This window comes from Canis aureus, chromosome X, assembly GCF_053574225.1.
Source record: "Canis aureus isolate CA01 chromosome X, VMU_Caureus_v.1.0, whole genome shotgun sequence".
NCBI classification, from domain to species: domain Eukaryota; kingdom Metazoa; phylum Chordata; class Mammalia; order Carnivora; family Canidae; genus Canis; species Canis aureus.
The window spans coordinates 79423150-79440419 of NC_135649.1; the positions used below are offsets into that span (position 1 = coordinate 79423150).

A 17270-nucleotide genomic window follows, 5' to 3' on the forward strand; every position below is an offset into this window, starting at 1 on the left:
ATCCACTATTTGCTGATTCCCAGGGGTTTTGTTTTGTTTATTTTTTTCCATTGATGGTTGGAGCACATCCTCAAGTAACTTTCTCAGAAAAAAGTGCGTAGGAGTTAGACTTCCCAAGTCTGCACATTGAAAATGTCTAGTCCTCCTTGTACTTGACTGTAAAGGTTAAAGTTCATCATTTTCCCACTGTGAAGGAACTGTTCCACTTTCTTCTAGCATCCAGTTTTGATGATACACAGTCTTGATACCAGTCTACGTCTCATGGCTCTGTAGGGAACTTTCCCCACATCTTTTTTTTCCACCTTCCAGATCTCCATGATATAAATGTGAGATCTTTTGTTACCGTTTCACAGGTTCCCTAAGGTTCCGTTCACTATTTTTTCCAGTCTATTTTCTCTGTTTTCCAGATTAATTCCTATTGTTCTATCTCCCAAGTTCACAGATTCTTTACTCTGTTCTTTCCATTTTGATATTAGCCCTATCCATTGAGGTTTTTGTTTTGGTTTTTCACTTCTAAAATTTCCACTTGGTTCTTTTTATCTTCTGTTTCTTTGCTGACAGTTTCTATTTTTAATTTGTTTTAAGCCTGTTCCTAATTGTGCATTGAGGCACTTTATGATGGCTCCTTAAAAACCCTTGTCAGATAGTTTTTAACATATCGGTGTTGGAGTCTATTAAGTGTCTTTTTGTCATTCAAGTTGTGATCCTCTTGGTTCTTGGTATGATGAGTAATTTTCTGTTGAAACCTGCGCATTCTGTTTCAACTTGCCTCCTCAGACACTGTTGTTCCAGCAGTGAAAGAGGGGACATTGCCTCATTACCGCTAGGTGGGCGTGGACAGTCCAGACTATGGATAGTCATTACTCTTGGGTGGGGAGATAGGAGTTGCAGCTCCCTCCTCAACCTTCTCTGATACCACCCCAGCAGGAAGGGAGAGGGGTGACTTTTTATAGCCAGCGAGGGTAGAAGTCTAAGCTTCCCACCTGGTGTTTGCTGGTGGGACCACAGTTGTTTTCTGTGGTATTGGCTGGAGTGGAGTTATCTAATGGCCACTTCTAGCCAAGTGGAGTTATCTAATGGCCACTTCCTCCCCCCAAGTCTAGGGTATGCAAGCCAAAAAGCAAACCAAGGGAACTCACCACCATGTTGCTTCTCTGCTGCCAAGGTTTCTAGCATGTTTGCCTTCTTCTCTTCACTTCTCAGAGTCATGTTTATATACAATGCCCCAGGATCTTAAATGTACTTGAGAAGAGAAATAAGGAAAAGTACTTCACCCACCCAACCCCACTTTAAATAGTTATTTTTTAGGAATTATATTCTTGGTGTTCTGAAATTTTATAATTATGTGTTTAGGTTTGGGGATTTGTCATTCATTGTACTGGTTACTGGTTAGGTCCCTTCATTTTGAAGTTCTTTAACTCTGGGGAATTCTTTTATTTATTTAATACATTACTCCCTTCCGATTATTTGTTCTCTCTGGGAACTCCTGAATTGATCTTTTGTAGTTTTTATCTGTTCTCTCCCTCAGTCTCATTCCCCCCCTCCTCCTTGCCTAGTTTTCTCCCTCTCTTCCTTTTGGAAGAAGATTTAACTTTTATCTTTCAACTCTTCTGTTGCTTTTTTTTTTCTTTCATTTTGATGATCACATTTTTAAATTTCCAAATATCCGTTCATGTGCCTTTTCCTTTCTTACAGCATCCTATCTTTGTTTATTTGATGCTCTAGTATCTTGACTCTCTGGGTACACTAAAGGGTTTTTTTTTTCTTTAAAAAAATATGTTTCCTTTGTGATTTGTTTTACCCTTTTTGCTTATTTTGGTCTCTCTTAATTTGTGGTCATTTCTCAAGTGCCTGGTAATCCATGGTTGTATACTCATATTTAGGAATGTAACAACATATCTGATTGGAAGCTCTGTGTATGGGGGGCAGCGCTAGGTGACTGGTGGCTTCCCTTTAGGATGATTGGTTGGAGAAGAACTGCCTGCTATGCTGCAGAGTCCCTGAATGCCAGAAAGCAAAGATCTTTTCTCTGAGGTTGTTTAGTTTCCTTAGTTAAGAACCCTCTGGGTTTTGCCTAATGGGTAGACACCTGGCTGCTGTGAATTACACACAAGGGGGTGGGATAATGGTTCAATATACAACCTTCCAATTAATCTCCCTGTTTTCAGCCCAACATCTCACTCCTACTTTACATCATACCTGGCATTGTTAAGACCCAAGACATTCCAGGCTTCTGCAGAGAAAGATCAATTCCTTCCTCGGTGGCATCATCATGCATACTCCAGGCTATGGCTTCCTCCACCATGCTTCATCAGTTACCATTTGTCCATTACTTTCTGTCTTCCAGAAATGTGTTAAAATCTCTCTTGCTGATGGACCTGCTCTCATTCTCTTCATCACTGTGTTTTTATACCTTTTTTTAAATTCCTTTACTGTCATTTTAGCAAGGTCTCAGGTGGGAGTGGAGATAAACACATGGTAAGTCTGCCATCTTGAGCTGGAAATCTAGTCGATAATGGTTTGTTATTAATTTTTCTGGTAATTATCTTAATATCTCTAAGTAATATGCAGATTTTTCTATTTATCAACTTAATTATCACTTTTAGACATTATCTGTTGACTTCCTGCTATTTAAATCATCCAACTACCCTCCTCCCATGCCCCCAATATAACTCTACTATTAATTATATATCCTCTATTCCTTACCTTTGTACCTTTCAATAACAGATTTACATTCCTTTCAGTATCTCAACTTGTCATTTTTATTTTTACTTCGATTAATAAGATTAATAACATTTACATTCTGGTCTATAACCATAATTAAGTCATCCATACTTAGCTGGCAGGTCATTCTAAAAGTTTAAAGTCAATAAAGTGTTTTTGTTATTATAATTATGTAAATGTTGTTCCCTGAAGCTCCAATTAGTGTACTAGGATTACGTTTCTTTTCTTACGCAGTATTTTTTTTCCTGGAGTTTCTAATTGCCTTTCTTTTTTCCTTGCATTGTCTGACTATCTCCTTCTTAAGTTGTTCCAAATTCTCAAAGGAAAGTATAAAATCATTTGAATCCCCTTTTTTCCCAGATACCTTCCTCCTGGAGCCCTCCGTCTTCCTGCTCCAATTTGGACTGATTGCTCTGTAGGCCTGCAGCACAACTGTCATCCTGGGACGTCCCTTCATTACTCTTCTGGGCTGGACCCAATCTTTCCCGGACCCCATATCTTCCTCTTTCTTAGTTTACTCCTTTGTAGTGGACTTTGTGGTTGTTTTCCAACATCCATTCCTCTCCTCTCCCGTTGTATAACAACTATACAATTCGAGTGGGATTGACTCCACTGCCAGCTCTAGGTATAGGCCTTTATTGGTATAAGCCAATCTGAGTGTCATGCCCCTTGCCACAGTGATGATTGGTTCTGGCATGATCCAGTCACACTGAAGCTTAGAACTTTTGTTCAGTTTTTGAGGGAAGAGGTGGCCTGTCTTCCCTTGGATATGAACAAAGAAGCATGTGGCCTGTTTGCTGCTGTTAGCCATCTTGTGAACATGCAGAAGGCCTACCTGAGGATGGAGCTGACAAATGGAGAAGGCAAAAGAATCACAGAGAAATGGAACCATATTCCTGATCATACCATGCCTGAAGTCTGCCCTGCCTTCGGACTTCTCAGTTAAGTGAGCCAATAAATTACATTTATTATTTAAGCCGGCTTGAGTTGACTTTTATATTACTTGTACCTGAAAGCATTCTTAAACTTTTTGCTGTCTCCTTTTACAGAGGGAATGTGAGTGTATTTTTGGTTATATAAGGTGGAATTATATAGGTGGAAAGCATTTTTGTGGAGTAACTTTGAAAAGGGTGTATGTAGATGTTTGACAATCAAAAGAGTAAACTCGGTGGCTACCTAGTATCTAAATCCTCATCCTGTTAGGGAGATTCCCCCCTCCTATGAGTCTTGGTTGGAGGCAGGGCTCCACTTCCTACTGTGGAAACTGAAGGAGGTCAGAAACCTCCTTTCCCTGCCCACCAGGGGTTGAATATTCTGTTCATGGCCTTGAATCTAGAGTCAGGTCAACAGTATAAGGGAGAGAGGAATATACAAAGTTAATGTATGAATGATAGATTAGGAGAATATATTTGCAATGTGTAAGACTGGCAAAAGATGGATAACTAGAAAAAGAAGATAGTAAACCCAATAGGAAAATAGGCAAATGATGTGAAAAATAACTAACAGAAGGATAACCTTGAATTTGTACAAGGGAAAACTTGAATATATTAAGATAGTTTCAACTTTGCTAATAATTAGAAAAAAAATTAAAATAACAAATTGCTATAAGAATGGCAACATGCAGAAAGTCAGTATTATCAAATACTGATGAGGATGTGCAGAAAAGGAAGTTCATGGGTGGGAGCATGAGCTGATCCAGGTATTCCAGAGATTAATTTGGCAGTACCTCCTGAAGTTCAGTGTGTGTAGGCCCTACAACATAGCAATTGCACTCCTAAATATATATTCTGGAGAAATATATTCCTGGGAAATTCTCACATAGGTCCTTAAGGAAATATAGTTGAGGTTGTTTGTTATAGTGTTGTTTGTGTTAAGTGAAGAATTGGGAGCAATCTAAATGTCCATCACCATGGGACCAGATAAGCAAACTATGGTATATTTATAGGATGGGAAATAGAAAACAGTAAAAAGAAATGAGCTAAATTTACTATAGCCACACAGATAGGTCTTGAAAGCCTGGTGTTGTGTGAAAAGGTAAAAACGGAATGAGATTTCCAGCATAACACCATTTATGTAATTGTAAAACAACACTATTTTCATGGATATGCATATATCTAAATAAACATATGGAAGATGAATTGGAAGTGTATATACATGAAATACCCTCGAGTAGCTCACTGAGGTGGGCAGTCAAATGGGAGTGGGGATGGGAACCGGAAGGGAAAAATTATAGTACAATGAAATAAAGCAAAAGAGGGGCCTTCAGTGAACTGGGGAAAATAATGTGCCATGGATTGAAGAGCATGAGTAAGACCATGCGGACGTTGACCACAAATGAATGATAGCAGACAGGAGGATGGCTGGAGGTCATCCAGAGTGGTGGTTGGTGGTAGGATGACATCCAGGGGTTGCAGCATTGGGGATAGCAGGACCAGTAGCGGCATTATATCTTGGCTGTTCCCATGGTGTGGCCTTATCTGTAGCTTCTCCTACCCACATCTCCAGGCTTCTGTGAACTACATGATAATCTTGTAATAAGTCCCTTTTCTGCTTAAGTTAACTAGAGTCAGTTTCTGTTACTGGCATCCAGAATCCTGACTGAGACATCACGCATTTCATTGGAGAACATCCTCAAGTAACTTCCTTAAGAAAGGTAAATAAAATTCGGGGTCTTTGCATGTCCGAAAATGTAGCATTATTTTATCTTCATGTTTGCATGATCATTTGGCTTTAGAATTCTATGTTCAAAAGATCTTTCCTGGGCAGCCCGGGTGGCTCAGCAGTTTAGCACCGCCTTCAGCCAAGGGTGTGATCCTGAAGACCCGGGATCGAGTCCCACGTCAGGTTCCCTGCATGGAGCCTGCTTCTCCCTCTGCCTGTGTCTCTGCCTCTCTCTCTCTCTCTCTCTCTCTCTCTCTCTGTCTTTCATGAATAAATAAATAAAAATCTTAAAGAGAAAGATCTTTCCTTCTGAATTTTGAAGGTATTGCATTTAGCGTGTAGTGTTGCTGATTAGAAGTAGTGTGCTAATATTCTCATTCCTTCCTTGGTGACCTGTTTTCCTCACCTCTGGAAGCTTACTGTTTTTCTCATTCATGTGTTTTGAAATATCAGAATGATGAGCTCAGGACTGTTTTTTCCCCATCTGTTTTCTGGGCACTTGATAGTTGGATTCTTCCAATCTGAAGACTCATGGTCCTCTCTGAGAAATCACACTGTTTTATTTCTTTGTTAATTTTCTCTCCTTTATTTTCTCTGTTCTCTCATCCTGGACCTCTTATTGATTGGGTGTGAGATCTCCTAGATTATTGTCTTTGTCTTTTTACTTTCTCTCATATTCTCCATGTATTTGTTTTTTTATTCTGTAGTCCGAGACATTTTCTTGAGTTTATCTTCTATTGTACTTGTTTTATTTTGGCATTTTAAATTCCTAACTCTCTTAGTCTCCAAAGGTGCCTTTTTCATGGCATCCTTTTCTTTAATGGATGCAGTGTCTTCTGTGTATGTGTGTGTAATAGAGCTTTACAGGAGTCTTGGGGATAACATGATAATTACCAAGCCAGGAAGGAAAATTGTAAATGGATGTCGGATATTACCTCTCCAAGAAAATGCCACCACTCATGCCCCTCTGAATGGGGCTGTGTATTGGCAGTCCCTCTCCTTATCCCCCAGGACTGAAACCATGTGTGGGCAAGGTGATCATCCAACAACTGGATGGTTTTGGGCCATGTGCTCAGATCTCCAGCTTTTACCTTGACACCAGAGAAAGGAGGTCATTGTTCTTTTCCCCACTCCCAGGCCTACATGAGGCAATCACGATACTTGGCAGCACATTTCACAGAGTGGATTTTTTTTAACATTATATAATATATATATTGGAAATGACAATCCTGTCTAGTTCCCTTGTGCAATCTTCCTTCAACAGGAGTCAACAGCAATCGAACCTGGCATATCTCTTGATGTGGTTCAAACTGAGTATCTTCTGTGAGCAAAGGCCTGGGCAAAAATGTGCACACACATCTCTCAGGAACAAATAATTTTCAGGGGCAGTCCAGCCCAAACCCATGTTTGGAATAAAAAACGAACTCAGTGGAAGCATAATGCTGTAAAGTACACCCAAATTATGTCACTGTTCAAAACATTGAATATTTTAATCAGAGTGGATAACAGTTGCTGAATGCTTACTTTATACCTGGCCCTTGAATTATCTTCATTTCATGGAGAAGGAAAGTGAGGCTCCCAGTTGTCACTTGCCCAGAGTCACAGAGCTAATAAATGGCAGACAGGAAATTGCACCAGGACTGTCTAACCACAGTCAACCCATGTAAGTGTTACAAGTGCTGTACTGGTTTCCATAAGTCACATTAGAGTTAATGGTGATAGCACAATTCTCTCTAAGATCAGGGGTGGACACCTGTGATACCTTTGTCTAAGTAACAGACTTATTCTGGTAAGTTTGCTTCCAAGGTGAATTGATGTCCTTTCCTCTAGAGACAGAAAACTGCTACCAGCTTTTATTTTGTTTTTAATGTTTTTCTTTCAGAGAAACCATAACACTTCTAAATTTTAATTTTTCATCAAAGTAACACTCGCATATGCTTTAAAAAAATACGGTTGTGCTGAAGAGCTCATAAGAAAACCCAGCCATACCCTGTCCCCTCCTGCTGCCAGTCCCTGCTTCGTAGAGGCAACTACATGAAGGATTTTACCAGTCTTGGGCTGTTTCTTCTGGCATTCACCACCCCCAACCCCCTTCCCCTTTGTCATCTCCCATTCAGAGGCTGAAGAGCCACTTTTTTAAGCTTCCTTGCAGCTAGAGATGGTTATGTGTGCCAGTTATGGCCAGGAGAGGTTTGCTGGGGAGGGGGTGGGGGGACCTTCTGAAAAGGCTTTTGCTTTCAGAGACTCGCATAACTAACACTGTCCCTTCCCTTCTTTTCTCTGCCTTGACTATAGCCGTGCTGCCTGGAGCTGTGACAGCAATCTTGTGACAGTGAGGGGATGAACATGAGGGTGAAGACACAACACATGAAGGCAGACAAAGTTAGAGCCTGGTTCCCTGATGGCATCATTGAGCAGCTGAACCCATGCCACACTGATGTTAATAATAAATGAACTTCCTGAAAAATAAATAAATGAACGAATAAATAAAGCTAGATATGTTTAAGCCACTGTCGGTTTGGTTTTGTGTTGCTTGTAGCTGAAAGGATTTTTAACTGAAGGATCACTATGTTTCTATAGAATACATTGATACTACTATTTCTTTTTTTAATTGAAGTAGAGTAGACCTACAATATTATATCACACTATTTCTTTAACTTAGCAATTCGAGACATGATCTCTTGACATCTCCTTAGAGTAGAAGAGGATTTTAATCCCCCTCCTCACACATACATCCCTATATCCCTCCCTTCACTCTTCCAGTATGTTTATATCCCAATTTCTGGTAAATCAGTAGTTGCCACAGGGCCAAGAAATGTACTATAATGACCTGGATTTATTTTGCATTTTTTAATGTTCCTGAACTTAATAATTGCTTGCTTTTTTTTTTTTACCCCCGCTTGAGATGGGTACAGCCTTCATTTTTCCCATTTGCTTCATCAGTTCATTCATAACCCTATAAGCATGTTTTTTTCACAGATGTTCAAACCTCCCAGCCCATTGATTTAAGAAGAAACCAATAAAAAGTTGATTGGTTGGGAGCCTGGAAGAGGCAGAGGTTGATCAAGTCAACTACTAGACTTTACTGTGACTGGGTGGGGACCAGCACCTTCTGCTGGAGGACTCCTAAAGTCCGGAAATTGGAGGCTTTGTTCTAGAACTGTTTGATTTCTTTAAGAAACCCTCTGTATTTTGCTTAAGTGCAGATGCTTGGCTCTTCGGATTTCTGCACATGGAGAAGGGCAGAGGGAGGGTGGGGGAGTCAACTGTTCCAACACATACTTTGAATTCTCCCCCTGTCAGGGGCTCTACATTTCATGCCTACCATCAGGATAGCTCTTCTGTGCCAGTCTCACCAGGATTTTTGCAGGGTAGACCAGGGCTCTCCTTCGCAGGTTCCCCGTCCCACGTGTGGACTGTGCCTCTACCTTTCTCTGTCCTGCTTTCTCAGTTACCACCACTCCAGCCTCTTTCTGCTTGCCAGAAAGTTACTGAAATCTCATCCCCATTGATGGGACCTCCTCCAGCTCTTTTTGGAGATGTGGGTTTGTACACAATTCCTTTACTCTTATTCCCAGGAATTAGAGGAGACAGATGTGTTCCACCTTCTTGAATGGAAGTTAGAATCTGAATTATTAGCTGTCTCAGATTATGTGGATATGCCTTAAGCATGTAGGCCAACATTTGTGAACCACTGGCGATAGAAAAAGCCTGGGTTTGGGAGTCTGAAGCATTTAAGTTCGAATTCTTAAATTCTCTGACCTCCTTACTCAAGTCACATCCATGGGCCTTGATTTTGTCCTCTACGAAATGGGAATGATAATGCCTATCTGATAGAGTTCTGGAGAGATTTTCTTAGCTACCGCGTGTAAAGCATCTAACACAGGCCTTGGCAGACAGCAAGCAGGTGTTCAGAATGGGAATGATTACTCTTTAATGGGAGCAAGTGGGAAATGTGATTGGAGAGATTTGAATCAGGTTTTAGGAGAGCCTCAGACACCAGGACTTATTCTTGTGACACTGAGCTGTAGCAGGCTTGTGATCAGGGAAGTCACTTGAACCCAGAGAATATGTCAGATTGTTCCCTCAGTCTGGTGTGGGGAGGAAGCTAGAAGCCCTTGGACCAGCAGCTGTTGGGTTAAAATCTTCATCTGCATCTGAGTTATTTGTAACCTGTTGTCATGGCAACAAGTTTGGCAAGAGAGCCAGTGCTGCAAGCTCCTGACAGTAGGGAGGGGAGGGCAGTGGGAGAAGACTGAAGATTTGGAAGGGGGGGTCGTCTGTGACCAGCGTCTCACTTTCCTCTGATTTGTCTGAAGCATTCTGCTAAAGATGAGGGTAAGCATCCTCCAGGGAGAATCATTGGACATTGGAGAGTCTCCTGCTCCATCTCCTGATATTCCAGATGTGAAAATAGGCCCAGAGAGGTCCAGCAGGCTGGCTCAGTGCCATACAGTAAGTCAGGGCTGGAAACAGGATTAGACTTTTTTTTTTTTTTTTTAAATAAAAAAGGACTCAGGGTCATAGAACTAATGCATAACACACCTGGAGAGCACCTTTGGAAACATTTCATCCACCTTTCCACCAACACACACATGCTTTTATTGTTGTCCATATGGGAACCTGGGACCCAGAGTGGGTTAGAACTGACTCAGGGTCACAGAGCAACTCAAGCGCTGACTTGAGATCAGAACTCAAAGGTATCAGGCCTCTCAGGCCTGGGTACTTCTTGAGGAAGTGGCTGTCTCGGGTTCATGATTCAGAGAGGCTCTTCACTGCTGACTGCCAAGATACAGCCTCCCAGGGGTAGATTCATTTGACTATCTTTTTTTTTTTTTTTTTTTTTTAAATATTTTATTTATTATTTATTTATTTAAGTCACAGACAGAGAGAGAGAGAGGCAGAGACACACAGGCAGAGAGAGAAGCAGGCTCCATGCACCAGGAGCCCGATGTGGGATTCGATCCCGGGTCTCCAGGATCGCGCCCTGGGCCAAAGGCAGGCGCCAAACTGCTGCGCCACCCAGGGATCCCCTCATTTGACTATCTTGATCTTTGACCCCCTCAAATCCAACATGCATGTGTTCCAATCACATTTCCCCTTCCCGCACACCTTCTTCTCCTGCAAGGATGTGTTCCCACTGCCAATGGCAAGGCTGTTGCACAAATGGCAGCCCAGCCCCACCTCTCCCTGGACCAAACCCACCTGTCACACACCTTCCCCTCCAAATCATCCACAGGGCTAGGCACTTCCTGAACATTCTTTGATGTGATTCATTCCTCACAATTATCATTCTTTGCCTCCTAAGTTAGCAGGTGGACATCTAGCCTTCTTCCTTCCTTTCTTTTTTTAAGTAAGCTCCATGCCCAATGTGGGACTTGAACTCACAACCCTGAGATTGTCACATGCTCTACTGACTGAGTCAGCCAGGCTAGCAGGGGGAAATCTAAAGAACCAGAGGAAGATAAAATGACTGACCCAAGATAAAATGACTGAACCAGAGGAAGATAAAATGACTGACCCAAGGTCACATGGTGAGTCTAAACCTGAATCCCTCCTCCTCCAAAAAGGTGTTTCTGCCCTTTCTATCCCACACTGATTTCTCAGCCCTCAGAGTTCCCCCATTATCTTTGTCTTAGTCACCCCCTTGACACTTGCACAATACATTTCCTCTGTGTCCTCTGCCTATGTGCATCCTGAACCCCCCTTCTCTCATCAGAGCCAATCCCTCACCAAGTCCAGCTGATTCTCCTTTCTGTCTCTCAAATCCACCTTTTCTCATCCTCTGCCATTGCCTTGCTTCAACCTCAACATCCCTCATATGAGCGACCCCAAGTCTATTCCCTGGTTCCCTGTTTCCCGACTGGCCACATTCAACCTACTATTTTGCATACCAGCAGTGAGAGAGCAGTGATCCAGATGCTAATACATCACTTTCTTCCTTTACATCTCTGCCACCCATCCCCCGCCACTACCATTAAAGTTCTAGCTCCTTGTTAGGCAATTAAGGCCATTCAGAGTTCAGACCCCTGCCATACCACTCCAGCCTCATCTCCTACCACACTTTGCCTGACATGCTGTGCTCTGACCACTGAACTAACTACAGGGGGTTACTGCAATATACCAGGATTTCTCTTGTCTCAGTGTCTTTCTATGGAAGGCCTTTACACTGAATTCCCAAATCTGATGAACTCATTTCAAGTGTCATTTCTTCCAAGCAGCCTACCTGGATTCCCAAGTGGGATTGGATCCCATCCTCTGGGCTCCCACAGCCCCCAGAGGTCCCCGCCGTCTGCCCCCATGTGTTCTCGTAGCAGCTCAGAAGTTCCCTGAAGGCAGGGACTCTATCTCTAGCAAAGCCCAGGACCTGGCCAGTCCCTAGGAAGGGTCAGTGAATATTCATTGAATGCATTCAGGTGCATGAATGGTTGGACGAGGAATGGAATTTGGGTTCAGCCCTGTGGTTGCACACTCTTGCCTCAAAGGGCCTGCAAGATGTCACTAGTTCCTGGCAGGTTCCTCTGGGTTCCAGGGCATGGTTTCTCTGGGAGGGGCCGCAGAATGGGTCAGCTGTTGCAGGGTGAGGCCAAAGCAGCCAAGTCTTGAGCCTGAAGGTGAGGCATATTGGAAGAGAAGGGGTGCGATGCAAGATAGAAAGTGAGGGGAGCCACTAAGGTAGGTGCTATTATTGTCCCTCTTTGCTATTGGTATGGAAACTGAGGCACAGCGAGTCTTAGGTGACTTGCCAAAGCCATACAGCTAAATATGGTCATTCAACTCCAGCTCTGTTCAATTCCAAGTCACTTTTCACCTTGTCCCCATCTCTCCCAGGATTCACTTTGGACAACAGGTTTGCAGTAGATAATGGTGGAGTCGTGCCTCCAACCTGGGTCTTAGAGAAACAGTTGTCAAGGCAGAAATGAAAGAAGAAATCATACCCTGAACACCTACTGTGACCTTAAGCTCTGGGGACATCTGGAGTGGGGATCAGGGGCGGAGGATGGAGTTTGAACATTTATTGAGTTTCTGTTACCTGCTCATACATAACCTCTTAACACTTAGACTAACTCCTTTATGTGGAAATTATTAATATTGTGGTTCACCTCTGAAAACCTGAGGCTCCTAGAGAGGAAATGACTTACATAAGTTTAGCCACCTAATAAGCAGTGAGGGCAGGGCTTGTGTAGGTGTGTCAAGCTCCACAGTGAAAGGAGCTGAGCAAGGCTCCGAAGCAAATTAGATCATGGCTTTCCAAGGGGCTGGGACAAGAATGTTTGGGTTGAGAGCAGCCTGGAGGACAGGAGAGACTTGTGGAGGCTGTGCTTTGAAAAGGAAGGGTGGAGTTTGGCTCTGGAGGGTCCAGAGGTAGAATGTCAGACCCAGATCTGTTAAAAAGTGATAAATATATCACACATAAATTTATATTTTCTCTCTATATTATAATATTATATAGATATATAGAGAGAATATATGTTATATGTAAGTAAGCATATTCTCTTTATAGAGAGAACATATAATATATACCTATATATTATGCATTTATATATTAAAACACATGTCATATGTATATTAAAGAGAAAATTTTCTGATGCTAAAAGTAAAACTCACTAAATACACTTAAATGTTTTTTGGGGGAATGGGAGTGAGAATGGGGTGTGGGGGCAGCCTGGGTGGCTCAGCGGTTCAGCGCTGCCTTCAGCCCAGGATGTGATCCTGGAGACCCAGGATCGAGTCCCACATCAGGCTCCCTGCATGGAGCCTGCTTCTCCCTCTGCCTGTGTCTCTGCCTCTCTCTCTCTCTGTGTCTCTCACGAATAAACAAAATCTTAAAAAAAAAGAGAGAGAAAAAAGAGAATGGGGTGTGGGAACTCTGGAGAATAAATAAATAAAATGAACAAAGAAAGGAATCAAGAGAAGAGAAGAAGGAGCCAATGATAATAGCGTGCCTGATCTGAGGCCATTAGTAACCTCACCTACTACCCAGAATGTCCCCAAACAACAAAATAAATGTCCCTCCCCCCAAAAGTAATACGTATTCATTGACAAAAATTATGGGGTAAAAAACATTCTACTGCCCAAACACAACCAATGTTAGCATCTTGGTGTATTTCGGCTTTATTTTTTTTAAAGATTTTATTTATTCATCAGACACACACACACAGAGAGGCAGAGACACAGGCAGAGGGAGAAGCAGGCTCCATGCAGGCAGCCCGACTTGGTACTCAATCCCCGGTCTCCAGGGCCACACCCTGGGCTGAAGGCGGCGCTAAACCGCTGAGCCCCCCGGGCTGCCTCATATTTAGGCTTTATTTTTGTCCTTAAGAACCACATTTGAGATCACGCTGTACATTCAGTTATATACTGCCACTTGCACATCAACATTTTCCCATTGAAATTGTTCATAAACATTATTTAAACAGTGCAAAATATCGTGTTGAATGGAGATACTTATGGAATTCCTTTCTGCGTGGGATTTGGTATTACTTTTGTTACTTTTTTTTTCTTTCTTTAGAATTGTTTGGCCAGGTTTTAGGTTTGATTTCCTCTATGTCTTATTTTGGAAGATAGCAGAAAGATCGTTGTTTGAGAGAAGTTGGGAAAAGCAGGGTAGGCTTATTGGAAGCAGTAGTACTTGAGGGAAACTTTGGAGTATGTTAGACATTACAGGATAAAACCTTGAAATGATACAAGAAGGTATTCAGTGAAAAATCTGTCTCTTTCACACGGCTCACCTTCAGTTCTGCTGGGTAGCACTCTTTGTCTTCTGTGTGTGGATATCCTAAGCCTATACAAGTGTGTGTGTGTAGCTATGTTTTAATTTTTTAACAGCCTTATTGAGATGTAATTCACATACTATACAATTCACCCGTTTAGAGTGTGTCATTCAATGGCTTTTAGTGTACTCAGAGTTGTGCAATGATCACTGCAATAAATTTTAGAATATTTTTATCATCCCCAAGAGAAACCCTGTACTCCTTTGCTGTCACCTTGAAGCACCCATCTCCCCGTCCCTAGACAGCCACTAATCTAGCTCTATAGATCTGCCTATTCTGAATGTTTCACATAAATGGAATCATGATATACAGCCTTCTGAAAATGACTTTTTTACTTAGCTTGTTTTTAAGGTTCATCCATGTTGTAGTATGTATCAATACTTCATTCTGTTTTTTATAGATAAACTGTATTTAAAACTTTTTTTATTTTTTAAGGTAAATTCTACACCCAATGTGGGGCTCGAACTCACAACATTGAGATCAAGAGTTGCATGTTATACTGACTGAGCCAGCCTGGGGCCCCTAAACTTTACTTTTTTGAGCAGCTTTAGGTTTAAACAAAAATTGGGTGGTGAGTACAAAGTTCCTATATGCCCCTTTACCAAACCCAGTTTCCCCTATTGTTAACGCCATGCATTAGTGTGATGTATTTATTACAATTGATAAACCAATAATGATACATTATTATTTTTCTTTTTTTACGCTTTATTGAGATATACTTGGCTGATACACTATTGAAAGTCCTAAAGTCCATAGTTTACATCAGGGTTCACTCTCTGTTGTACATTCTATGGGTTTTGACAAGTGTATAATGACATGTATCCACCTAATAATATTATACAGGGTAGTTTCACTGCCCTAAAAATCCTCTGGTGCTTTGCCTGTTCATCCCTCCCTCTCCCTAACCCCTAGTAACCACTGATCTTTTTACTATCTCCATAGCTTTGCCTTTTCCAGAATGTCATATAATTGGAACCATACAATATGTCTAGTCTTTCACATTAGCGTCCTTCATTTAGTCATATGCATTTAAGGCTCTTCCGTGTCTTTTCATGGCTTGACAGCTCACCTCTCTTTATCACTGAATAATATCTCATTGTCTGGATGTACCACAGTTTATTATATAATAATAATGTTGGTGATGTGAGATGCTTTCAAGTTGGGTCCTTGGTTCCTCCACATATTTAGACTGACCCTCAAGAATGGAGTAGAGTGAAAGCTCATTAACCTTCACAGAAGCTGGATTTTTAAAAAGATTTTATTTATTTATTCATAAGAGAGGCAGAGAGAGAGGCAGAGGGCAATCCCGATGGCTCAGCGGTTTAGCGCCGCCTTCAGCCCAGGGTGTGATCCTGGAGACCTGGGATCGAGTCACACGTCGGGCTCCCTACATGGAGCCTTCTTCTCCCTCTGCCTGTGTCTCTGCCTCTCTCTCTCTCTCTCTCTCTCTGCATCTCTCATGAATAAATAAATAAGATTTTTTAAAATTTTTATTTATGATGGTCACTGCCAAACTCAAGGTCACCTAGATTTTCCCCAAGTAGTCTTCTAGGAATTTTATAGTTTTGTGTTTTACACTTAGGTCTATGATCCATTTTGAGTTGATTTTGGTGAACAGTGTAAGATCTGTGTCTAGATTAATATTTTTTACATGTGACGTTCAATTGTTTCAACATCATTTGTTGAAAAGACTATCCTTTCTCCATTGACTTGCCTTTGTTCCCTTGTGAAAAGATCACTTGACTACTTGTGTGGATAAATTTCTAGACTCTCTGTTCTCTTCCATTAATCTATTTGTCCATTCTTTTACTGATACTACACCTAGATTACTATTAACCGATAGTAAGTTTTGAAGTCAGGTAGTGTCAAGTCCTCAGACCTCATTTTTCTCCTTCAATGTCATGTTGGCATTCTGGGTCTTTGCATTTACAGATAAACTTTACAGTTTGTTGATATCCAGAAGATAACTTGGTGGGATTTTTATTGGGATTGCATTGACTCTATAGATCAAGTTGGGAAGAACTGACATCTAGACAATATTGAATCTTCCATCCATGTACATGCTCCATGTATCTTCTTTGATTTATCAGAGTTTTATAGTTTATATAGATTTTATACATATCTTTTTAGATTTATACCCATGTATTTCATTTTTTTGGTACTGCTGCAAGTGGTATTGTGTTTTAAATTTTTTGTGTATTTTTAATTTAAAATCCCAGTTGTTCATTGTGGTATGTAGGCAAACAATTGACTTTAAAAAATTTAATTTCAATTTGCCAACATATAGTATAACACCACGTGCTTATCACATCATGTGCCCTCCTTAATGCCCATCAGCCAGTTACTCCATCCCCCTACTCACTCAGTTTGTTTCCCAGAGTTAAGAGTCTCTCATGGTTTGTCTTCCTCTCTAATTTTTCCCCATTCAGTTTCCCCTCCTTTCTGTATGGTCCTTTGTACTATTTCTTATATTCCACATATAAATGAAACCATATGATAATTGTCTTTCTCTGATTTATTTCACTTTAGCAAGCATAATACCATACAGTTCCAGCCATGCCCATGAAAATGGGAGGCATTCATCCTGTCTGATGGCTGAGTAATATTCCATTGTATGTATATATACTACATCTTCTTTATCCATTCATCTGTCAAAGGCTTCTTCCACAGTTTGGCTGTTGTGGACAAGCAATTAACTTTTATATGTTAACCTTGTATCTTATAACCTTATGATAATTGTTTATTAGTTTCAGCAGTTTTTTTGTTGATTATTTGGGATTTCCTACATAAACAATTACGTCATCTGTACAAAGGCAGTTTTATTTCTTCCTTCCCAATCTGTATACCTTTTAATCCTTTTCTTATGTTATTTCATTAGCTAATTGAATAGGAGCAATAAGAGCAGACATCCTTGCCCTGTTCCTGATCTTAGTAGGAAAGCATCTAGTTTCTCACCATTAGACATGATGCTAGCTCTAGGTTTTTTGTAGATGTTCTTTAACTATGTTTTTTAATTAGGAATTTTTCTCTTAAATTTTTATTTAGGCAATTTCAGATTTACTGAAAAGCTCCAAGAATAGTACAAAGAGATGCTTACACTCTTCACCCAGA

At 41.1% G+C, this 17270-nt stretch overlaps 1 protein-coding gene across 4 annotated transcripts in view; it reads left to right on the top strand.

Annotated features, from left to right (window-relative positions):
• SMC1A (structural maintenance of chromosomes 1A) overlaps window positions 1–7896 on the top strand; it is a 48929-nt gene extending 41033 nt beyond the window's left edge. Inside the window, exons 25-27 of one of the 4 annotated variants that reach the window (XR_013375222.1) lie at window positions 3458–3670; window positions 5281–5377; window positions 7681–7896. Coding sequence is in view for 2 of the 4 variants with exons in the window: in XM_077890240.1 (XP_077746366.1) it covers window positions 3085–3331 (247 nt within the window). In the remaining 2 variants the exon portion in view is untranslated. Of the gene's footprint in view, window positions 1–3084; window positions 3415–3457; window positions 3701–5280; window positions 5378–7680 lie in introns of those variants that run through there. The other 3 variants (XR_013375221.1, XM_077890241.1, XM_077890240.1) reach the window with 3 other exon arrangements.
• Window positions 7897–17270: the final 9374 nt, after the last annotated feature.